The 25,673-nt window shown below is 42.2% G+C and overlaps 1 protein-coding gene across 1 annotated transcript in view; it reads left to right on the top strand.

Moving 5' to 3' along the window:
• The window catches only part of SULF1 (sulfatase 1), a 157,398-nt gene that overhangs the window by 84,685 nt on the left and 47,040 nt on the right, over nucleotides 1–25,673 (top strand). Inside the window, exons 2-5 of the mRNA XM_060243665.1 lie at nucleotides 626–868; nucleotides 3,888–4,127; nucleotides 19,970–20,121; nucleotides 24,798–24,967. Coding sequence (XP_060099648.1) covers nucleotides 626–868; nucleotides 3,888–4,127; nucleotides 19,970–20,121; nucleotides 24,798–24,967 — 805 coding nt within the window. The remainder of the gene's footprint in view (nucleotides 1–625; nucleotides 869–3,887; nucleotides 4,128–19,969; nucleotides 20,122–24,797; nucleotides 24,968–25,673) is intronic.

Below are 25,673 nucleotides of genomic sequence, written 5' to 3'. Positions count from 1 at the left end.
ATTGACTGACAGACCCCAAGGAAAGGGGTCTGATAGGCTCAGAGAGCCAAATCTGAAAATAGACTCTGATAAACAAGAGCTTGCTCGAGGCTGCTGTGCATTATACATGATGCACTCCATCTCATTGCTGACCGATGAGAGTTAGGTATGTGGGTTTTCACTGTGCTGGGTAAAATCATCTGGACTCTCACTTAGGACAAGCTCTCTGTCCAGCTGCAAAGAGGAATTAAAACAGCTGCGAATAATGTTACCATGCCAATTGCAACTGACAACCATACTTCTGAAATGCAGGTGAGGTTACCTTAAATAGCTCTGTGGTTTTCAGGTGCCCTGGAGCAAAAATAAGCACTCATTTGACTTAGATTTGTAGAAATATAATAAAATATATGGAGGTGAAGGATGGCAAACATATGATTGTATTACTATGTGGACTTCTTAAGATATCCTCTGTCTCGCAGCAAAGGGAGGTGTTTAGTTAGATTCTATATGTAAGCAAAGGGGGACTTAATTGGTCTCTGTCTTTCAGTGTTACTGAGGATAGATGCTTCACTAAAGTGTTTTTTTTTAATGTGAACCGAATTGAGGTTGTGTGTGAGCTTTAAACCTTATCTCTTTCTTTCTACAGATCTTGAAAATTTAAAGACTGGAAACATTTGCACAAGGTGTTTGTTTAACTGTAGTATTGGGAAGACTACAATGAATCAGTATTTCATTGCATTTCTATGGACTGTGCTTGGCACTGAACTGCTACAGAGTCTCAGTACTACTGTCAAATCCCCAAAGTTCAGAGGACGTGTGCTGCAAGAGCGGAAAAATATTAGACCAAACATTATCCTTGTACTCACAGATGACCAGGATGTGGAACTTGGTGAGTCTTTATTATGTGCTGTGACATAATTTTATTCAGTCATGTACAGAAAGATCACTTTGGCTGAAGTGGAAATAGTGATGCTGCCACGTTTTTCCTATGTGCTGATACTAGAAGATTCCCCCAGTCACCTTCTGCTCCACAACTGATCCTTGGAATATTTGTCATTCCACTGTGGCATCACACTTGACAGATTTAGGAATCCTGTTTGGGTAGGGGAGGTCTTACATTAACTCTCTCCTTTCACTGGATACATCTTATTTGGGTTGGCATTTGATTGAAAGATACATTGCTGAATCAATACATGTTAATGATTAGCTACTTCTGATGAAATAGAACAGCAAGAATCTGCCTGTCAGCAGTATTTAATTTAATTTAATGGTCCATTGTCTTGTAAAGTTTAAGCATTTGAAATATATATATATATATATATATATATATATATATATATATATATATATATATATATATATATATATATATATAGTGATGAGGCAGTTGAGGTCTAAGTAAGTTGGGAGTGCAATGTTTAGGTTCCTCCAGCAGATAACATAGATAGCTTCATTGTCTACCATGAAAGCACAATCTGAATATTCAAGGGCGATGTGCATGGTGAAGATGGAATTGTAGGCCTGCATGACAGCTGTGGAGACCTGTGGAGGTGGCTAGATGGAGCTGGGCAGATGGCAAATGCCATCTTGGACATTTTGCTGTAGTCAACAGAAAACCTTTCATCAGTAGAGAGGTGAATCCTGAGCCAGTGTCTCCTCCAAAGCTTGTAGAAGACCAAGAATCCTTGGAGGCCTATGCATTGGTCAATCAGTTCCTAGATCCTGTCCAATATTGTCAAATCAAATAGCAAGCCTTTATTGGCATAAAACAAATTTAGCAGTAAAATAGCAATATAAGTAATATAAAATCCTAGATTATAGAGTACATAGGGAGTTAAAATACATAAAATAAGTAAAATATATATGAGTCGAGTTTAGCCAAATTAAATAATTAAAACAAATAAAATGTGGTCATTCCAGAACCATTCTCTGTCGTAATTCCATGGCCTGTTGGAGAAATCTAGCCACCATTAAAGTTACCTCAGCGCAAGTGTCATTTAGAAGTTTGTGGACTTTGCCTGAATCAGCACAGCCCAACATATCTGCTAAGATATCTTTCAAGTATATACAACAAATATCATCATAAAGAGGACAGTTCAGTAATACATGGGAAATAGTTTCAATACACTTGGAATTACAAAGACAGTGTCTATTAGAGTACTCAATCCTGTTAAATCTACCAAATAGGATAGCAGAGTATCAAGTCAATGATTTCCTTTCCAATGGTGTAATGTCCACAAGCATAGTTCTTGGCAGCATCTTCCTCACCTGTGATCAACTGCTCTGGGTGAAAAAGTTCATGATAAATGCCAGCATGAACCTCATCAATTACAGTTGTTTCCAAATCCACAAAAACAGCATGGAGTACATGTTTTCCAGCTCCAGGTTCACAAAGAAGGTGGTGAGGAGTCATCCCCACCTCCCAGTTGTCTTTTTGCTTGGCATTTGTTTAACTAGCTGGATCCTGTGTTCCAGACAGTATAGCTCCCAGCAGGTATTGCCCATCTGGTCAGCATGGACTGAGATGCACTTATGATTCAAGTCTCCTTCAGAGATTTATTATGACATCTCCAATTTCTGCTGAAATCATTAAATCAGTTGATTTGTTATTCTTCTTTTTAAAAAATTACAGACAAAAGCATTTTCATACTTTTTGAGGCTGCTTATATTGTAATCCCATAATTCTAGAACCAAAAGTATCCAGCATTGTAGACAGAGTGGTGGCAATGACTACTTCCTCCAGACCTCAGTCTGCTTTGATGGATTCAGCACCCAAGAGCCTATTGCACCTTTCTTGTGCAATGAAAATAAGTTACACTGAGAACTTGCAAGTCATGTGTGACTGTTTCACAGGACTGATGGGCACCTTACAACATTTTGCTGAGCAAAGCACTTTCTCTCTATTCCATTCCACTTGGGTATAAAGTGGGATGCAGAAGCAATCACCTTTCAAATGAACCAGGTAGAAAAGGCATGGGCATGGGAACAAGGCATGCACCTCCTGTGCCAGTTTTGCTGTTCAGTATCTCAAGCACCTGCTTGCTTCGCTCAGGCATGGAAATGGCCCTGCAAAGACTGTTTTAGGCTGCCTCCCTACAGTCAGCATTGTCTTCATCCACTTTGTTTAGAATTAGTTGGGTGGGTTGTCATCAGGTCACAAACAACTTAAGGCAAACCTGTAGGATTTTCAACACAAGAGATATTCAATTGTATTTTGCTATTGCCTGCCTCTGCATAATGACTCTGGTATTCTGCAGTGGTCTCCCATCCAAATACTAACTAGGGCTGACTCTACTGAGTTTCTGAGATCTGATGAAATCAGGCTAGCCTGTGGTATCCACAGAGAGTTATACAACTATTTAACCATGTACTTGGGCTAAGAGGGAGGAAGGAAAGGGGCTTCTGGAGTGCTACCTGCTTTGTATCACCTGGCCCCTTAAGGTGACACAAACTGCTGATTCACTGGAGCTATACAACACTTCTGAAAGAGATAATGCTAATGTTAGGGATTTATTATGACATCTCTAATTTCAACTGAAGTCATTAAATCAGTTGATTTGTTGTCCTTTTTAAAATATCTTTTACAGACAAGCATTTTCATACTTCCTGAGGCTGCTTCTATTATAATCCCATAATTCTAGAACCAGAAATATTCAGCATTAAAGACAGAGTGATCTATCATTCCCACTGCCATCTATAATATGCCTCCCCTTACAATTTTATTGACTAAATTATGTATTTTATTTTATCTTGTTCAAATGAGAATTGAGCAAGTAACAGGAGAGGTCTGTACAGTTGTTTGAGCACTGAAGATATGCCAAGTTTCAAGTTCTTGTACAATGAGTTCTGAGTTTGCTCTCTGTTAGCAACTGTGTAAGTCTTGATATGGTCCGTTGTATTTCCTCCAGGCTCCTTGCAAGTGATGAATAAAACCAGGAAAATAATGGAGAATGGAGGTGCTACCTTTGTCAATGCTTTTGTAACTACTCCAATGTGCTGTCCTTCTCGATCGTCAATGTTGACAGGAAAATATGTTCATAACCACAATGTCTACACTAACAACGAGAATTGCTCTTCGCCTTCCTGGCAAGCAACTCATGAACCACGAACCTTTGCAGTATATCTCAACAACACTGGGTATAGGACTGGTAAGACAGCATATTACCTTTAACACTTGTTTTTTTAAAATGTTGTGTTTATCTGGCTGTACAGTTTATCTGACGAGTGGCATTTGCTTGCAAAAGATAAGGCACTGATATTTTTCCTATATGTATCGCTACCTCTGCTGAGCCCCAGATGCATCACTGAGCTGCAGCAGAAAGGAAAAATGGGAAAGTCCTACTCTGTGAGGCCCACAAATTGTTCTTTCATGTTAATAACTGTTCATATTAATAACTAAAAAGAGGTAGAACTGGACTGTATGTTCCAAAGGAAGTACAATTACATGTCTTAACATTTAAAGATATATTAGAGACTAGGAATAAGGCCTGTTGTGAAGAAAAATACAACAGGCTCTAGAAAGAGGCTCTGAGCAAATGCTGTCTTCCCACCCATCCAAGTGAAGGCATTCACTCCCCCCACATCTCAAGGGGAGCTGATTTCTGCCATCTGGAGAGCAGTTGCAATTCTGAGTGATCTCTAGCCCTTGTCTAGAGACTGGCAATAGAGGTTTTTCAGGAGGAAATGGCTGGTTTGGAGGGTGGAGTGTATGGCATTGTACTTGTTTGAGGTCCCACCCCTCCCCTTAAGTCACCAGGAATTTCCTAACCTGGAGTTGACAACCCTATCTCCTTCCTTTATCCGCTCCTGTGACTTCAGCTTTCCATCATCTCCACCCTCCCTGTAGCCTCTACCTAGGAAAAAGACAGTCTTTCTTCACAGTGTGGGGGAAGACCAAAGCAGCTTACATCATTCTTCTCTCCCCCTCTTTGATCCACACAACAACCATGTGAGGTAAGTTAGGCTGAAAGTCTATGACTGGTCCAAAATCATCCAGTCAGCTTCCACAGCAAGAACCAGGGTCTGGCAGACCCTGCTCAGAAGCCCTAACTCCTATACCCTCCTCAAACTCCACCACAGAATCTCCCAAGAATTTCCCACCAACCTGGAACTTGCAGCCATAGTCAGGACTGGCTCCAATGAATTCTCCCTCAGAGGCCTTTAGTGATACCTTTCAGACCAATAATCTTTCTCTGAGGCATTATTAAGCTGCGCCTTGCCAGAGGCTGAGCACATTTCAGAGGGCTCTGAGAGAGAGCAGAGAATAAGTGCTATAAGGGTGAGGTTTGGCTTTCTAAGCAGCTGGGGAAGTTGCTGAGAATTTCTGAATTTGTGTGACTGCTGAAAATTCTGAGTTTATGGTTGCTGGAGAACTGCTGTCTGTTTGATTTGAGTGGGCTGAAGGTGATTGAAGGTGATTGTTGCTGATTGATTAGGAGTGGCTGTGTTCCCCACCCTCTTTGCATTATTAAGCTGCGCCTTGCCAGAGGCATGAGCCAAAGGGCGAGAGCTAAAGGGCTCTTGGCCTGTGGCTCTTAGCCTGGGGGCTGTGTAAGAACCAGGAACCCAGATAAGGTAAGTTGACCCTCCAGAAGGGGAGCCACATAAACAAACAAGATTTAAAAGGGGACTGTATATTTTTTAAAAAGCAATCATGAAGGTAGAATGCCAGCAGGGGGGTGGGGGCTTTCCAGTGTTTTGCACTGAATGTCATATGTATGACTATCTGCCCACAGGACAGAAGTCTTCGGTGTGTTCTCGATGCAAGGAGCTCCTGGTCCTCAGGGAACGAGTTCGTACCCTTGAGGCCAAGGTAACTGACCTGGAGAAGCAGAGACAGTCAGTTAGGCACTCAGATAAGAATCTCGGGGACGTATTAGATGAGCCCCACTCTGAACATGGTGGCCCCGTTGCTGCCAGGGAGCATAAGGGTCAAAAGAGAACAGGGCACCGTGCTGAGGATAAGGGGAATGTGCTCTCAGAAGGGACCTCTTCTGCAGTTGGTCAGTGGGTATCCTTTTGTGCCAAGGAACCATCCCTGGGCAGAGAGAGGGGGGGGGGTCTTGGTAGTTGGTGATTCGATCCTTAGGCAAGTCAACATCTGAGTGGCAAAACTGCGTACTGACCGTATGGTGACTTGCCTGCCTGGTGTGAAGGTAGAGGACATTACGCGTGTAGTAGATAGGCTGATAGTGTTGAAGAGGAGCCAGTGGTTCTTGTGCATGTTGGCACCAACAATGTGGGGAAATGCAGTCGTGAGGTCCTGGAGGAAAAATTTAGGCTGCTAGGCAGGAGACTTAAGGCCAGGACCTCCAAGGTAGCCTTCTCAGAAGTGCTACCTGTTCCACATGCAGGGCTGGAGAGACAGGCACAAATTAGAAGTCTCAATGTGTGGATGAGACGATGGTGTAGGGAGGAAGGATTTAAGTTTGTTAGGTACTGGGATGCTTTCTGGAACAAGCAGGACCTGTACAAAAGAGATGGAACCAGGCTGCTGGCGCTTAAAATCAAAAAGGTGGCAGAGCAGTTTTAAAACTAAATCTTGGGGGAAAGCCGACATGAGATGAAATGTCTCTGGTTCGGGAGGACTCATCTCAAAAAGATGAAGGGTTAGCTGTTACTTTTCTACCGGGTAATGGATCAGAGTTGTCCACTGAGATAGTGACAAACAGTATGGGCTGTCTGCCAAAGTCTGAAGGCAGCAGGAAAAAGGTTGCGAACCTAGCTTGCCTGGGAAATTATAGATGTTTGTATACAAATGCTAGAAGTGTTCAAAGTAAAATTGGTGAGTTGGAATGTTTAGTGTTGGGAGAAAACATAGACATTGTGGGAATTTCAGAAACTTGGTGGAATGAGGAGAATGAGTGGGACACGGTGACTCCTGGATATAAGTTATATCAGAAGGATAGGGAGGGAAGGGTTGGAGGTGGGGTGGCTCTGTATGTCAGAGAGGGTATACAGTCCAGTAAGACTGAGGTGAGAGAATTAGATTCCCTTCTAGATATTCTTTGGGTTGAAATAGAGGGCCCAAAAGGAAATTTAACTATGGGAGTTTGTTATCGCCCACCAAATCAAAAGATAGAGGTCGATTATAATATGATGGAAGGATTAAAGATAGTGGCTAAATGTAAAAACTATGTCGTAATAGGTGATTTAAAATACCTGCAGATTGATTGGGTCAATATGTGTTCAGGTCGAGAGAAAGAGATTGAGTTTCTAGATGCTCTCAATGACTGTGCTATGGAGCAGATGGCCTCAGAACCTACCAGGGGTGAGGCGATCCTGGATTTGGTCCTAAGTAATGCCCAAGACTTGGTGAGAGATGTAAAAGTGATTGCACCGCTTGGAAGCAGTGACCATACCGTTTCTGATTTCACCATTTGTATAAATAGAGAGTTGCCCCAAAAGACCAGCACAACCACATTTAACTTTAAAAGGGGTAAATTCTCTGAGATGAGGAGGCATGTGAAGAGGAAACTGAAAGGAAAGGTCAATACAGTCAAAACCCTTGGGGAAGCTTGGAGGCTATTAAAAACTACAATCCTAGAAGCTCAGATAAAATATATACCACAAGTTAGGAAAGGCACAAACAGGTATAAGAAAAGGCCTGCATGGTTAACAAACAAAGTAATGGAAGCTGTAAAAGGTAAGAAGAACTCTTTTAAGCAGTGGAAAGCTAGTCCAAGTGAGATTAATAAAAGGGAACACAGGCTGTGGCAAATCAAATGCAAGACTGTGATCAGGCAGGCAAAAAGGGACTATGAGGAGTATATTGCAAAAACATAAAGACCAACAATAAAAATTTATTCAAGTATATTAGAAGCAGGAAACCAGCCGGGGAGGCAGTGGGGCCCTTGGATGACCAAGGGGAAAAGGATTACTGAAGGAGGATAGGGAATGCCTGAGAAGCTGAATGCATTTTTTGCCTCCGTCTTCACTGTGGAAGATGAGAAGTGTTTGCCCACTCCAGAACCACTTATTTTGGAAGGGGTGTTGAAAGACCTGAGTCAGATTGAGGTGACAAGAGAGGAGGTCCTACAACCGATAGACGAATTAAAAACTAATAAGTCACCAGGACCGGATGGCATACATCCAAGAGTTCTGAAAGAACTCAAAAGTTGAACTTGTGGATCTTCTGACAAAAATATGTAATCTTTCATTTAAATCTGCCTTCGTTCCTGAGGACTGGAAAGTAGAAAATGTCACCCCCATCTTTAAAAAGGGTTCCAGAGGCGATCCAGGAAATTACAGGCCAGTCAGTCTGACTTCAATACCAGGGAAGTTGGTAGAAACCATTATCAAGGACAGAATGAGTAGCCACATTGATGAACACGAGTTATTGAGGAAGACTCAGCATGGGTTCTGTAAGGAAAGATCTGGCCTCACTAACCTGTTACATTTCTTTGAGGGGGTGAACAAACATGTGGCAAAGGAGACCCAATAGATGTTGTTTACCTTGACTTCCAGAAAACTTTTGATAAAGTTCCTCATTAAAGGCTCCTTAGTAAGCTTGAGAGTCATGGAGTAAAAGGACAAGTCCTCTTGTGGATCAAAAACTGGCTAATTAATAGGAAGCAGAAAGTGAGTATAAATGGGCAGTCTTCGCATTGGAGGATGGTAAGCAGTGGGCTGCCGCAGGGCTCAGTACTGGGTCCCATGCTCTTTAACTTGTTCATACATGATTTGGAGTTGGGAGTAAGCAGTGAAGTGGCCAAGTTTGCAGATGACACTAAATTGTTCAGGGTGGTGAGAACCAGGGAGGATTGTGAGGCACTCCAAAGGGATCTGTTGAGGCTGGGTGAGTGGGCATCAACGTGGCAGATGAGGTTCAATGTGGCCAGGTGCAAAGTAATGCACATTGGGGCCAAGAATCCCAGCTACAAATACAAGTTGATGGGGTGTGAACTGGCAGAGACTGACCAAGACCAGTATCTTGGAGTCGTGGCAGATAACTCACTGAAAATGTCAAGACAGTGTGCGATTGCAATAAAAAAGGCCAACACCATGCTGGGAATTATTAGGAAGGGAATTGAAAACAAATCAGCCAGTATCATAATGCCATAATCACATTTCTGATCACCGCACCTCAAAAAGGATATTATAACATTTGAAAAAGTCCAGAAAAGGGCAACTAGAATGATTAAAGGTTTGGAACACTTTCCCTATGAAGAAAGGTTAAAACACTTGGGGCTCTTCAGCTTGGAGAAACGTCGACAGCGGGGTGACATGATAGAGGTTTACAAGATTATGCATGGGATGGAGAAAGTAGAGAAAGAAGTACTTTTCTCCCTTTCTCACAATACAAGAACTCGTGGGCATTCAATGAAATTGCTGAGCGGTCAGGTTAAAATGGATAGAAGGAAGTACGTCTTCACCCAAAGGGTGATTAACATGTGGAATTCACTGCCACAGGAGGTGGTAGCAGCTACAAGCATAGCCTGCTTCAAGATGGGGTTAGATAAAAATATGGAGCAGAGGTCCATCAGTGGCTTTTAGCCACAGTGTGTGTGTGTATTGGCCACTGTGTGACACAGAATGTTGGACTGGATGGGCCATTGGCCTGATCCAACACGTCTTCTCTTATGTTCTAATGTTGTTGGTCTTAAGCACAGGACTTCAATCTCTGTGTGTGTGTGTTGCTTTCCCTTCCTTCCCTCTCTGAATCTGGTCCGCTGCCAGGGGACAGCTGTTTCCCTTCCAGAGGCGGAAAGGAAGGATCTCTCAGCCAATCAAGGGAAAGGCTATTCTCTGGCTATTTTCCTCTTCCTCCCTCCCTCTGCCAATCAAGGGAAGGGTTTCTTTCTCTTCTCTGCAAAGCAAGTGTGACAGGCAGCTCAGCCAGTGGAAGATCAAGCAGCTGCCAGAACCAAAGTTTTTTGCCTTTTACTGACAAAATCAGCTTGACTGACTAGCAACACCCACACAGGTGGGAGAGGAGCAGACTCAACCAATGGCACACAAATACTCTTGAATGATGATTTGATGGGCCAAAAATTGATGCAGCACAGTCCCAACTAATGAAGGAACTCCATTTTGCCAACAGCATATATATGTGTGTGTGTGCGCGTGCTGTTGGCAAAATGGAGTTCCTTCATTATATAACTTGTTGGAACTTTCATATTTAGAGGTAGTATATCTTACTGTATCACATTCTAGGAAGGGTTGCTACCTTTATGCCCTGTCTGTGACCTTTGTGGAGGCATCTAGCAGGCTGCTTTTGGGAGCAGATTGCTGCCCTATTTGGACCTTTACAGCACAATTCTTAGAAGGGCTAAATCTGCACTGAAAATTTGTTCTATTAAGGATTCTTAAATAAGATGAACAAAAAATGATATTATGAAGAAGCGTTTCTATAGTAAAAAGATGTGAAAAGGTTAGAAAAATCTTGTAGTATTTTTTTTTCTCACAGTAAATAAGGCTCAAGACTCTGATGGTGATCCCTCTGTTTGTTTAATCATGACTAGTTTAAAAGGGCATCTTTCACTCCTTTGTCTGGGATTGGAATTTCTGTCATTGGCTTCATTTTTCCTACCTGTCATGTGTGAGTAAATTCTAATTCTTCTACATGGGTTTGTGTACATTTGGATTAACAAGGTGGTTTATGGGTATGCATAACAACTTTGCTGTTCTGTGGTACAGTACAGAATGTCAATAAACATGTTCTTCACTTTAGGACCAAGGTCTGATTTACACATTGTATACTGTCTATCTGACTGCTGGATGTCACAAGCTTTTCACACAGGAAGCCATTTGCAAATTAGATCTTACATCGCTCAGGCCAGTTTTAGGTATAACAAAACTCTTCTTTTGGCACTGGCAGGAGAGAATTTGCTTGGGTTCCAGGAAAGCCTCTGTGGCAAACCTAATTCTTCATGGAAAAGCACCCACTAATGTCTTGTGGTAGCTGGTGTTACACATGAAGCAGACCTGAGTGTAAACAGTGGAGAATGCTATTTACTGGTGCAGTACTGAGTTTTAATTTTGGTTTTGGTTATGCTGCCAGAAGTTGTGCAGTAATGAAAACTGATACGTACAGTTATCTGATTTTTAAAAAACTTTTGTTTCCAGAAATACTCCTGTAAATTTCAGTAGAAAATTGCACAATCTTTGGTCTGATATATCAGTGGACCCCTTTATCCTGTAATTACAGTGGGCTTTACACTGAATGGAATACTCAGCTTTCTTCCTCCTTTTAATTCATTAAGACTAGATCTCCTTGTTGTATAATGTTCTTTGGCCTATTTCAAGTTTGTATAGAGTTTCGTTTTGTCACTTTGTGGCAGAGGCAGAGCTTTTTTTCTGCAGGAGCCCACAGGAGCAGAGACCCTGCTATGCGGCAGCCACGTGCTCCCAGGCCATGCGGGGTGACCTAATATGCAAAAGAGCTCCTGCTGGGCTTTTTCTACAAAAAAAAAAAGCACTGGACAGAGGACTGTGCTTGTAATTGAGTGTGAATGTTTCTTTTGAAAACTACATCTGTTGGAGTACAACCACAGTCAGTTGTCATGTAGATTCACTAATTATACAAAAGCAAGGCCATTTCTTGATTCCAGTTTCCAGCTACAACTGAGAAGTTTATTGTTTTGGCAGTAGTTTTCAGATTCATTTTGTCTGTCTGCTTTGAACCAAAAAAGTGTATTTTTCCCATGAGTAAATCTGCAAATTCTACTCTATTAAAAGTTGCCTATTTTGAGTATACCAGGGGTTCCAAGTGTAGATTCTTTGACCAAATTGAAATAATTGCTTCAGCAGATGTAGGCTTCTCAATCTTTTTTTCATTAGTAATGACCAGTGACTGATTTGCTGATGGGAAAGTCCCATAGAAATCCACTAAACAGGGTCAACTGTGGTTAGTACTTGGATGGGAGACTTCCTTGAAATACCCATTTGGGAGGACAGGGGCAGGCTTTATTCAGACATCTCTCTGAATATCCTCCAGGTCCCCAACAGGGGTCATACACCCCAAGTTTCAAAAAGATTGGATCAGGGGGTCTCATTCTATGAGTCTTAAAAGAAGATGCCCTTATCCTTCATTATTTCCAAATGGAAATAATGTAAGGAAAGGTGTGTAATCCCTTTAAATGTGATTGCCAGAACTTTCTTCAGAATTCAGTTGTGGTTATCACACCCTTGCTCCTGGCTCCACCCCCAAAGTCCCCAGATATTTCTTAAGTCGGACCTGGCAACCCTATTCTTGGGGATTGTCAGGGTCTCACTTGGCAACCAGATTACTCCATTCTGCCTTCTGGAATGACCTGGAATTCATAAGAAAAACTTTATCCCAGTTTGAACTCCTGCTCAGATCCAGGGTACCAGCTACCACCAGAGATATTCCATTCATTGATATTTTCCCAGTATAAAACTGGAAAAGATGGACTCTGACCCACCTCAGCTAGATGTGCACATATGTCTGAAAGGTTAGGCCTCCTTTCCTGTTTGCCATGCACCACCCTAAAACTTCTGCCCCTGACCTTTTAGTGCAGTTTGGGATCTGGTTACACATTCCAGCAAATGAACTTGTATTATTTTCAGCATAAAAAAGACCCCCATTCATAACAGGGTGATTTCTTATATTATGCCAGCATGAGTGGAGAATGTAACAAAGAATCAAGGTCCAATCAATGAAACCAGTATTCTTTATATATTTTATTTTTTCCATTCAAAGGGATACAGAATAAAAAAGGGAACCAATATTAATGTGAGGCTATAGCACATACATGGCTACTGAGATACTATGTCATATGTCCCCTTTAACATTGCGCAGGTGAAAATAGGGACATTACAGTTCTTAAGTACCTGGGTGGACTTGATGTGTGACAAAGTGGACAATAGTAGGTCAAGAATGCATGCATACATAGGGCAGGGAAATTGAGAAAAATCCCGTACTAACCCAGGATAATTGGATATGGCAGAGTATCATGGATGCATTCCATCTTGATATGTTGAGTAGATAGCCTCAAGTCTGCTGTTGCCCAAGACCCAGGGTGTATAGGTGGGACAGAAGGGCCAAACTGACTGGCTGGCTGCTCTCCAAGCCCTGGAGTAAGTATGTAGGTGAGGACTGCTGCAGCATTAGCCCCAAGCTGGGTGAAGGCAGCTATTCTACAAGAGAATGCAGGCAGGCAGGCAAGTATGGTTGCTGCAAAAGACCTAGAGTGGGCAGAGGCTGAGCTGACTGACTGACTGCTCCTTGAGTCCCAGAGGTGGCTCATCGGCATGCAGGCATGGTACACCTCCCCAGCTACTGACCAGCAGAAGTTGGGGGGCTGTGACATGTTTGGTCAAGTCCCTGCCGAACCTAGAACCTGGTAACAGGTGTCCTGTGTGCCCCTGTATCTACTGCTTCCCTCATGAAAGCTGATAATGATTAAATATCTTACCTATATTTTATATATACAGACTATGGAAAAATTAGTCCTAATTTATTTTTTTTAAAATAAAGAACTCATTGAGTTAAGATGAAACTTTATCCCAACAAACTGGAGGTGCTACTGGTGGGAGAAGGTCTGACCCAGGAAATGGATTGTTCTCCTGTTCTGGATGGGGTTGCACTTCCCTAAAGAGCAGGTTTGTAGCTTATGGGTGGTCCTGGACCAGACTATGGAAAAATTAGTCCTAATTTATTTTTTTAAAAATAAAGAACTCATTGAGTTAAGATGAAACTTTATCCCAACAAACTGGAGGTGCTACTGGTGGGAGAAGGTCTGACCCAGGAAATGGATTGTTCTCCTGTTCTGGATGGGATTGCACTTCCCTAAAGAGCAGGTTTGTAGCTTATGGGTGGTCCTGGACCTAGACCTTCTGTTGGATATACAGGTGACCAGGGGTGCATTTCCTGAGCTTTGATTAGTGAGTCAGCTACAGCTCTTCCTAGACAGAAAATATATTGCCCCAGTGCTACATATCATGGTAACATCTCAGTTAGATTACTGTCATGCACTCTGTGTGGGGCTTCCCTTGATGACTATCTGAAACCTACAGTTGGTACAGAATCCTGCAGCCAGAGTGTTGACTCAGGTGGGTTTTAGGCAGGGTTGCCAGCTCTGGGTTGGGAAATACCAGGAGATTTGGGGGGTGAAGCCTGAGGTGAGCAGGGTTTGGAGAGCAGAGGTACTTCGTTGGGGTATATACCATAGAGTTCACTATCCAAAGCATCCATTTCTCCAGGTGAACTGAACTGAAATTGTGAACTGTGCAGTTATAACCCCGTGAGATCTCCAGCTGCCAAGTGGTGGCTTGCAACTCTAGTTGTAGGGACCATATAACTCCAATCTTGTTGCAGCTGCACTGGCTTACAATTTGCTTCCATGTTCAATTCAAGGAGATGTTATTGACCTTTAAACCCTATATAACTTGGGGCTAGCATACCTTAAGAACGGTCTTCTATATATGAACCTACTGGTTTACTCCAGTCATCTTCAGAGGTCCTGTTTCAGTTGCTCCTGCTGAGTATAGATGGGTGGAATCCTGACAGAAGTCTTTCCCCATTGTGTTACCAAAACTTTCTAACTCTCTTCTAACTCTTACCTGGGAGAACCGGGTTTGATTCCCCACTCCTCCACTTGCACCTGCTGGAATGGCCTTGGGTCAGCCATAGCTCTGGCAGAGGTTGTCCTTGAAAGGGCAGCTGCTGTGAGAGCCCTCTCCAGCCCCACCTACCTCACAGGGTGTTTGTTGTGGGGGAGGAAGGTAAAGGAGATTGTGAGCCACTCTGAGACTCTTCGGAGTGGAGGGCGGGATATAAATAATAAAAAAAATATCTTCTTCTTGGGGAGATTTGTCTGTATCACTCTACTGGTATATTCTGCCAGAGAGTGAAGAATTTTTTTATTTTTTCTGCCCCAAATAATAGTTATTAGCGTTTTCTCTGAGTTGGGTGCTATATGTTTGTGTTCATATGGAATTATTTTATAATTTTAAATGTTTTTAATTGTTCAAGTGTATTAATGTTTCATATTTGCCATCTTGGGAGACCATGATTGTGTGGAAAGAAGACATAAAAATGTTTTAAATAAATAAATTCTTGTCTGTCATGTCCCACAAATATAGATATTTTATAACTTTGAACATTTAAAAGTGTAGACATAAAAAGAAGTGGATTTGGGGATGAATTAGGTTAGTTGATTTTTATTTTTATTTTTTTACTCTGGAGATGACCAAAGTGTATTTGGAGAAGTCACATATATGCCTACTTTTTACATACAGGGCTTCTACAGTTTAGCTGCTTATGGCCAGTACAGTGAAGGACAGAGACTTAGGCTTCAGTCCTGTGACTGCAACCCATTTGCACTGTGGATAGTTTCCACTGTGAAGAGTGCTTCCTCCACTGCCAGGATGTCTGTTTGAGCAAAATCAATGCTTTTCTGGAAGCCTGTGCATGACTAGAAGTGCTGGAGGCAGAGGAAGCATGCACAATAACAAACATTGTCTGGTGCATGTAGACACAGCAGTCACAGGATCTAAGCTTTAGGCTTCAAATAATCAACCAATGTTTCCTCAAGTCAAAAGAGTAATTATAACATAGTTTGAATATCATTAGGATTCCAATAGAAGTACCTGAAAACATGTTTGTTAAAATTCTAGGAATAAGGCCCATTGAGAAGAAAATACAATGGGATCTAGAAAGAGGCTGTGGGTGAGTGCCCCCCCTTGCTGTCTTTCCATCCACCCAAGTGAAGGTATTCACTACCCTCCACCTCCAAGGGAGCTGATCTTTGGAGAGCAGTTGTAATTCTGATCTCCAGCCCACATCTGGAGATTGGTAACAGTAATTCCCTAGGAGGAAATGGCTAATTTGGAGGGTGGAGTGTATGGCATTATATCTGTCTGAGGTGCTACCCCTCCTCAAACCCTACCCACTCCAGGTTCCACCCCTCGAATCTCCAGGCATTTCTCAATCTGGAGCTGGCAACCTTATGACAGAGTCGTGTCCTTTCCAGTGAAAACCTTGAAAAGAGGGTACAAGTCTCTAGGTATCACCAGAAATTCTATGGTAAAACCAGCAGGAAGCTGGCAGCCCTAGATCTAGTCCTGGTTCCTTTCTCCTGGCTGCTCCTCCCTTGCTGATCTCACTGGCCTCTTCCCTCTCCTGTGCAACTGAGTTGCTGCTTTTTTCAATTGTGTCTTTTCCCAACTATGCCTGCTTCTCCCGCAGGGGTAGGGTGCTACAGATTGTGACAGGGCATTAAAAACAGTTGATATTAAGCCATGCTATTCTCTGTTTTGAGACTGAATGGTCAGTTGTTACGAAAATAAAAATATAGCCAGTTAGTTTTAGGAAGCACAGTGTTCACATTTGTGTTTTTAATTGTTCCAGTTATCAAGTGTAAGAATTGTTCACCTTGCTAAGAGTTGCTATTTATGCAAGCTTAATTGAGCATGTTCAGAGAGACTGCTGCTGTTGTGATCTGACAAAGTATGCTACATGTGTTTAAACAATGGCACTGTGTCTTGGGAACACTTAGCAAAACTGCCAGAATGCAGATAAAATCTGTCTCATTAAAATGCAAAAATCTGCATTTATCTCTGCTGTGTTATCCCCGTGGGCTCCATTAAAGACAATAATAAAAGGATGTTCCCTGAAATGGTATTACTTTTTAATGACATTTTTTTAATCCACTCAGCTGTGCTTGGTATTTTATTAATTATACAAACAGAAATGACTTCCTAATTCTCCTTGCTTCTGTTTCTAAATATATAAAGTTGCCTGCAGGCCATCATGAATAGTACTCAGACATGAGCATGTCAAAAAACTTTAGAGCGGCAGCCAGTTGAAACATGTAGGTAGATTTTATGAGCCAAGTATCAAACAAGCAGAGAGAATGGTTAAAATAGCAGAACTGGAGGAAACACTTGAAAGAATGCTATTTGCACCCCAAAAACTGGATGTTGCTCAATATAGTATTTCCCATTGCCACCATTTTTTGGCATGACTCTTGTTGGCAAAAACCAGTCCTGTCTGCCTTTCAGCTTTGAGGTGGTTTGTAAGATAGAAAATGGTTAGTTTTGTTTTATTAAGAGACTGACGATCTTTGCAGCAAGTAGATTAAGAAGTGTAGTTCCATGTTTTCCAAGAAGCAGCACGAGCAAACAAAGACAAGGAAATGGTACTGGAGAATGTCACAACATTATTTTTGGCTGAAAAACAAGAATTGACATCACCATGTCACCTGTCTAGGAATCCTAGAGAGTTGTCTTCACCGCATTGCTTGATTCCCACAGATCAGAAGGCTTCCTTGAACGTCATGCAAAGCAGTGAGGTCACTTCCAGTTTTTCATCTGGAAATGATGTTAAGGCATCACACAATGCAATGTCCACCTATCTCTGCCCTTCCTAGTTTCCTGTCAGTGTCATTCTAGGGGTGGCAGTTTTGCACAGAGATTTTACAAACTCAAAAGTAGCGTTCTTCATAGTCAAAACAGGGGCTCTTTTTTGCCCTGACTTGGATAGACCATGCAAGCCTAATCTTGTCAGATCTTGGAAGCTAAGCAGGGTTGATTCTGGTTAATATTTGGATGGACGACCTCCTTAAAATATCAAGTTGGGAGGGCAGGGTCAGGCTTTGTTCAAACACCTCTCTAAATATCCTCTAGGCCCCCAGGAGGGGTCAGTCACCAGAGGTCAACATGACTTCCAGGTGCAGACACACACACACAAACCAACCCAACAATAGGGTCTCTCCTTTCTCTTTTGATGGTGGAAAAGCATGCTAACTACAGGTATACATTACAGCATGCATGTCAATTCTTGGTTTCGAGCTTCCCTTTTCAGAGACACTAGAAATTAAACCTTGGAATGAAAGTAGAAATTATGGATGGACACAAGCTGGGAAAATCAAAGTTTGTTTCGGCTTGTGTTTTTTTTTGGGTCACATAAATCACAAACCTTTATGAGCCTTCCCATTTGCTGAACCAGAGTTGACGGTTCCTGTACGAGTAAAATCCAAAAGGTGAAATTTGCTGCTTGGCCTTCACTTGTGTACAAACCACTGATACAGAATGCACAGACCTCTGTAAAAACCATGGAGGTTCTTTCTAGACATAATCACATGACCCTTGACTCTTGAACCATGAACTGGGCAATGTTTGTCATGAAATTAATTTTGTGACAAGGTTTGTGCTTATCCATAGTGGACATTTCTTGTCTGTAGGGTACATAAATTTAGCCAGTTTGGTGTAGTGATTAAATGCACAGACTGTAATCTGGAAGAACTGGGTTTGTTTCCCCACTTCTCCACATGCACCTACTGAATGACCTTTTGTCAGTCACAGTTCTTGAAAGAGCTCTCTCATCCCCACCTACCTCACAGGGTATCTGTTGTGGGGAGTGGGAGATTGTAAGCTGCTCTGAGACTCCGAGTGAAGGGTGAGGTATAAATCCAATTTCTTCTTGCATGAGAACTTTAAGGCACCATGCTGAAAAGACCTGTGAAACATAACTCACTACCATAGGGCTAAAGTACACATAGCAGCCATTTGGTGCATGTACATAGCTGCTCATAATGGTAACTTAACAAGAAAATAGTGTAGGAGAAAGGCTTAAACTCTCCCTACTCACATTCCATTGTCTTGATCTAAATGTGGACCCCACACACATCTGAATATTTTAATTTGGAGCTTCTGTCACTTAACTCCCTAAGTATGTGTGGTTTGGCCCAGAGCTACCTGAGGCCTTGTTTTGTGTATCACAAAGCCATGTGGGTGGGTGGGTGGTTGGTTGGACGGACGGATGGAGGAAGTTTATTTAAAGCATTACTATGTCACCTTTCCCCAAAAATATTGTTTTGTGTATTACGTCTATTAAAAGTTTTGCAGGAAACCGTAAAAGACAGAGGGCGTTTTCGCACTGACCTTTTACTGGCGCGACCACCCTCCTCACGCCGGCGGATCTGCAGGGATTTCGCACCAGAAGCGCCGGCGCAGCCAAAAGAGCCGGCAACTTCCGTCGCGAAACCCGCTCAAACGGAAACCGCCAAGAAGCAGGAAAACGTTTGAGCGGGTTTCGCGACGGAAGTAGCCGGCTCTTTTGGCTGCGCCGGCGCTTCTGGTGCGAAATCCCTGCAGATCCGCCGGCGTGAGGAGGGTGGTCGCGCCAGTAAAAGGTCAGTGCGAAAACACCCAAAGTCTTTTTGGTGGCAACATAAAAGCTATGACATTCTGGTTTTGTGAGACATTTTTTGTGTAATTCCTTACAAGCTTTAGGAGGACAGTTAAAGGTGCTTTTTTCCTGCTTAGAAGGTTTTGGTTAGTAATTGTGTGTAGACTGGTGTACTTGTGAGGCTGATTTTTTCCCCTCTATGTCATATAGATTAATCTTGATCTCCCTGTTTTAGACTGATTGATTTTTAAATTGCTTGCTCCACCCCCACTTACTAAACTGTTACCATGGACTTTTTAATTGTGGCTATAGGAATGAAGGTTTTGGTGTTTTGTAACCAAGATTTTATTGGAGTGGAGGAGGGAGGGGTATTCTGACCTAAAAGTGAGCTAAAAAAACTTGGAGATATTTATTCATTTTGCCATTGGAAACATTAGTATTCCACCTTTTCACCCAATTGAGGCCCGCAAGGCAGTGAACAGTTTAAAACACGTGTAAAACTATATGTATATAGTAATTAACACGAAGTGGAGAACCAATAAGGGATTGCTAGACAAACAAAAAAACCTTCATCCATTGGTGGAAAACAAAGATTCAGGTGGGCAGCCATGTTGGTCTGAAGCAATAGAAAGGTACCAGTGGTACCTTAAAGGTACCAGTGGTACCTTTAAGACCAGATAGATGGGGCTGTCCCTGGGGAGGGAATTCCACAGATTTAGCGCCATGACTTCTTTCTTGGATTGCCACAAGATGAAAAGGCATCCAAATATATACATACATATACATATTTAGCATACATATATTACAAATACATTTTGAGTTGAACTGAAACTGTAGAAAATTGTTGTGTGACCATGAGGAATATGAAGTAACCTAAACTGTGTTCTTTCACAGCTTTTTTTGGAAAATACCTCAATGAGTATAATGGCAGCTACATTCCTCCTGGTTGGCGAGAATGGGTTGGATTAATCAAGAACTCTCGTTTCTACAATTATACAGTTTGTCGCAATGGTCTCAAAGAGAAGCATGGATTTGAATATGCAAAGGTACTGTGCAGGTATTTTATTGTATCAGGTGGCATCAGTCGTACAAGGCAGGAGTCCCCAATGTGGTGTCCTTGGGCAGCATGGCACCCGGCAGCAATTTTCCTGGTGCCTGCCAAGCATTTACAGAAAGTGGGTGGGGCCAGGTGGTACTCCTGTCCAGTAGGGCTTCTGATTGGTCATCAGAGATGTGACTGGCTGTGCAGATTTTAAAAACGTTGTTTCAGTTGGAACTGCCAACATAGAGTCAGTTTTATTCTCTCTCATTCCTCTTTCCAAGTGTGCTCCCCACTGCCACCAATAGAGAGTGCTACTTGTACTTTCCCCAGGGGTCATTTGTAGTTTGTTTAAGCAGTTTTTCTTAGGAAACAATTGTATAGTTCAGGCCCTTTATTTCCTCTCAATATAAGTGTACAGAATACAAAGCCATTTTAATTAACATTGCTCATCTCTCTTTAAAGCCATGTGGGTGGGTGGGTGGTTGGACGGACAGACGGACGGACGGATGGAGGAAGTTTATTTAAAGCATTACTATGTCACCTTTCCCCAAAAATATTGTTCCCAAGGTGGCAAATATCAAAACATCAAGACGCTGAAACACCATTTAAAATTATATATAAAATATTTAAATAATTCAGTAAAACATATAAACACAGATAACAATACAAGCAGAGACAAGGATCAATATCAGTTAGGGAAGTAACACAAAACTGACCAAAAAAGTCCTTACCCACTGGCAGATGACAACAGTAGAGGGAGACAGAGGAATCTTCCTGAGGAGAGAGTTCTAGAGTTTCAACACTATGGGCTTTTTCACACAGTCTATGTATTCCGGTATGGAAGCTGGTCAGTTACTGAACAGTAACGGGTTTCTGCTGGCATTTCAGACAGACCCGATTCAGTAACTGGCTGCTACCGGAATACTCTCACCTTTTCACACACTCCCGCGGCTGTCCCGGTAGTGAGGCGTGCCTGAGTTGTTACAAACAAAGAGCAGCTTCTTCCACTTTTCAACCCCTCCTTCTGGGTTGAAATCGCTATGGGGTGCTGTGTGAAATGTCCAGTATCTAACCCAGGAACAGTTTTCGCGCCCTTTTTCGCCCGCCGGCGTGCACGATCTCCGGCTTTTTTTTTTTTTTTGGAACGTCAGGCTAAGATCGCTATAGCGCTATAATGACGTATCACAATAGCATCACCATAGGGATGCCTGGGCTGCATTAAGATGCCAGATATCGCCACCGCTGAAACCTGGTAACTTATCTCAATAGAGCCTAGCCATCTCTATGGTGTTGATGTTGTGATACGTCGCTATAGCGCTATAGCGATCTTAGCCCGACGTTCCAAAAAAAAAAGCTGGAGATCGCGAGCCGGCAGGCAAAAACGGCTGGCGCTGGTGGAAGCGAGATAAGAGCGGAACAGTGTGAAATGGCTCGCTTCAATCACGGAACCCTACCGGAAAAAAAAAAACATGTGTGAAAACTCCCATCCCTGTCTCGGATTACTGCAAGCGGCACAATACCGACTCCCTTCCGGTTTGCACTGGTAAGTGTGAAGAGGGAGACAGAGGAATCTTCCTGAGGAGAGAGTTCTAGAGTTTCAACACTATGACTGAGAAGACCCTTTATTGGGTTGCTGTGCAGTTAGTCTCAGTTGGCGGGGACACCCAAAGCAGAGCCTTGAACAATAACTAAAGTGGATGAGTAGCTTCATATGGGAATAGGTAGTCCTGAAAGTAGGTTGGTTTCAAGTCATAGAGGGCTTTAAAAGTCAATAACAGTACCTTATTCCCTGAAAAGGATTGGGAGCCAGTGCAGATGGAACAAGACTGTCAGTGGAATACAACTTTTCTTGCTTCCTACCTCCCACTTTAGCCCACTCATCTCCCTAAAATGCTGGTACAGGGGGATCCTGAAGAATGACATGGGGGGTGAAACAGGAATGAAGAATTGGTGTAAATTGTTTGTCACCTTCAGTTTGCTGAAAATTCAGCCTGGAACCAACCCTATGTCTGTAGCATCAAGCTCTGAAACTGATAGGTTTCCAGAAATGAGGTTTAGGAAATGTTTGGTTTTATTGACTTTTCAGCCACAGTAAGGAGTATTTGCTGTGGAGAACTGCTCACGGTGTGCTATCTGTGAGGTACTTGGCATTTCCCAGTTCTGAACCTTGTAAATTATTTTTGTACGATCAGGAACTTCCTCCAGATGTTGCTTATGGAAGAGTCTTTAGATGCTGCAGCTGGACAAGTCTTTTAACTGGCATGTTAGAATAGTTGTTACTGATTCCCACCCCTTTAACAATTATACTCTATTACTATTACTTAGCAAACCATTGTTAGTTACTAACATAGAGTTTAAGTTATGTAACGATTCTCTAGTAGCCAATGTTTAGATTCCCTCATTTCTTATATGGATTCTATATAATGTGGGGAATTTTGAACAGCACATGGTTTGTCCATAACCTGAAATGAGTTTAAATAGTAATTATAAATCCCACATTGGAAAAAGTGGAAAGGAGTGGTAACCAATATAAGGTCCATGTTCTGTTGCCAGTAAGGGAAAACATCCCAAACTGCCATAAGGATGTTTAATATAGGAACTCATCTTGAGGCTTCACTGCTTAGTGCAGAAATGGATGTAGCTTTGGTTATCTTTAGTACCTTCTTGGCTTAATATCAAGCAACTCTGACTGCTTCTTATGAATCTGTTGATGTATTGGTAAAATAAGTAATTAGATTTTTATTTGTCCTTGGGAGCTATGGAGGAAACTTCAGACGCATGTGTATTTCTTAGGTTTATGGCATATTGGTAGTATAGTAGCATGCAACAGTACATAACTGCACAGAAGCAGCAGACTCATTACAGTCCAGATAAATGGACAGTTAACCACCACCACCCCAGCCCTTGCCAGTGTGTTCAGTGGTAACCAGAAGGCTGGGAAGAGCCAAGTGCTGCTAACCCTGCACCTGCCTGGTTGAGGAAAAGCACCCATCAGGAAAATCACATCAAGTGTTTCCTACCCTTGGGTGCTAGGTGGCACTAACACACTTCATGGCCTGGGGAGAGTAATTTTCTCAGTGACTGTTGCAGAACTTTAAAAGAAGCAGTTAGGGTTAATAGCATCAGAAAAAAATAAGACCTGGGGACAGGATATTTTTCAGTTCCCCCTGCTTTTCTGTATCACTGCCCTCTTAAAATAAACTTATTTTATATCTTGATCATATGACCTGTCTTACTAGGAGCTGTCAGGCAGGAAAGCAGCATATTAATATTTTAAATCAATATGCCATCAACCAATGAGTACAAACCCTGAAGTTTTAGACAGGTTTTTTCCTTCAGGGAGCCCTGAAGCAGTTCTTTAAACTTCCTTTAAATTCCTTGTGCCAGTCCCCAAACAGGTTTTAAAAGATGTTTGAAGAATGATTTGCCTTGCTCTAACTCTCACAGCTCCCCAAACACAGAAGTGAGTAACAAACCCCATCCAAGCATTGCTTTTGCAGCTGCTCAGGCCTTGAATCCACACCATGGTATTAATTAGTTATGCCTGAAAGCATGTTAAATTATATAGATTGTCTCGGGACTACTCAGTGGAGTTCACTCCAGTTCTTTGGGCCAGCATTAAAGCTTGCAAAGTGGAAGGTAGTTTAATTCTGACTTTTCATCTTCTTGTGTATGTTTTCTGTACATCCCTTTCTCTTGCAGATTTCCATTTTCTCCCTTGGCTCTACATTAAGTCATTTTGTTGGTCAAGAGTTTACTTGTGTATCAGCTGTAATGGTTTAATTATTATTTTTTTAAAAAGAAATGCTCAATATTCATATTCCTGAATGTTTACTATAATTGTCAGACAACTTTTGAATATATTTTTCTTAGCACACAAATGTAAGTCTGATTTAGATAAATTACATTTAACAAACACGCAGATCGTTTTGGTGGTGGCTGTGTTTTATATGTTGTCAATAATATTTTCCAAAAAGACAGCAATGACTTCTGGAGAATATATGTATGAAACAACGTGTTGTTTCAGGTGTATGTTACCTGTAGATAATATGTTAGGGTTGAACCCCAAAACAGGGCTACCAGCCTCTCCAGGCAGAACCTAGCATTCTCCCAGAATTGCAACTGATCTCCAGACTACAGAGATCAGTTGCCCTGGAGAAAATGGTAGCTTCAGATGTTGGACTATACAACATCACATCCCTGCTATAAGCTCTCTCCTCAAACTCTGCCTTTTCCAGTCTCCACCCCCAACTCTCAAGAAATTTCCCAACCTGGAGGTGATATCCATACCCCCAAGACTTTCTTTACTCTTATTTCAGCCCTCAAATCACTGCCTTAGGGTACCCTACCCTCTTGGAGTGGTTCCTCAATTATTATAGTAGTGACATTTTCATCTGTCTTATGGTCTCGTTCTGCTTTTAGCCTTATTTTGCTTTGCTGTCCATTTGTTCATTCTTTCCCAGAGCACAGCTGTTCATCTGGGCAGAGATCTGACTTTGGAACAGGATTGCAACTCTGGCTCTATCTGGAACTGTGCCTTTGTCTTCAGGCTAAACACTGCAACTCAGGCCTGACTGAAATCACAGTAGTTTATAATTCATCACAGCAAAACAAAGCAATATAATGTGGCCTACTACATGAATACACTTGGCAAATGTTGTGTTGAATGTTTTGTTTCAGGACTATTTCACTGACTTAATCACTAATGACAGCATTAATTATTTCAAAATGTCTAAGAGGATATATCCCCATAGACCTATAATGATGGTGATCAGCCATGCTGCTCCCCATGGCCCAGAAGACTCTGCACCACAGTTCTCTGAGTTTTACCCAAATGCATCTCAGCACATGTAAGTTAACCTTTTACTATCAATACATAGATAATTTGTGGTGCTACTTTGTCTTTTGCTACACAGAACATCATGTTATTACATAGACTGGGAAAACTGATGGCTATTTTATTTTACTTCTTTCTCCCCAATGGGGACCCAAAACAATTTACTCTTTCTCTCCTCTGCTTATTCACAATGACATGTGAGGTAACTTGTGCTGACAGTGTTAACTAGCCCAAGGTTGCCCAGCAGAGTGGGAATTTGAATCTGAATCTCCTAGATCCTTTGACTGACAATCTAAGCACTATACCACAAGGATTGCCCACATCAGGCCAGTGGGGGGAACCTCCCCCCACGTCGCTGGTGTGATAACGTCGCCCGGAAGTGATGTCATCAAAATGACGGTGCCCATGTGTGGCCACTCTAGGCATTTCCAGGAAAACTGTATGGTTTTTCCGGATGCTCTAGCCATTTGGGAGGTAAAACGCTATGGTACAATAGGTGCCATAGAGTTTTAACCTCCCAAATAGCTAGAGCATCTGGGAAACCAATAGAGTTTTCCCAGAAACGCCTAGAGCTGCCTCACATGGGCACCGCCATTTTGATGACGTCACTTCTGGGTGACATCATTTCATCGCGTGTGCATCGCACACACGGATGAAGAGGACTTGGCAACCCTAGGGAAGGCAGCATCAACATGCAGCACATCATTTCTGGGGAAAAC

This window comes from Heteronotia binoei, chromosome 7 (assembly GCF_032191835.1).
Source record: "Heteronotia binoei isolate CCM8104 ecotype False Entrance Well chromosome 7, APGP_CSIRO_Hbin_v1, whole genome shotgun sequence".
Classification (NCBI taxonomy): domain Eukaryota; kingdom Metazoa; phylum Chordata; class Lepidosauria; order Squamata; family Gekkonidae; genus Heteronotia; species Heteronotia binoei.
The sequence above is the reverse complement of the archived record's forward strand: the minus strand, read 5'-3'. Positions and strand labels throughout refer to the sequence as shown.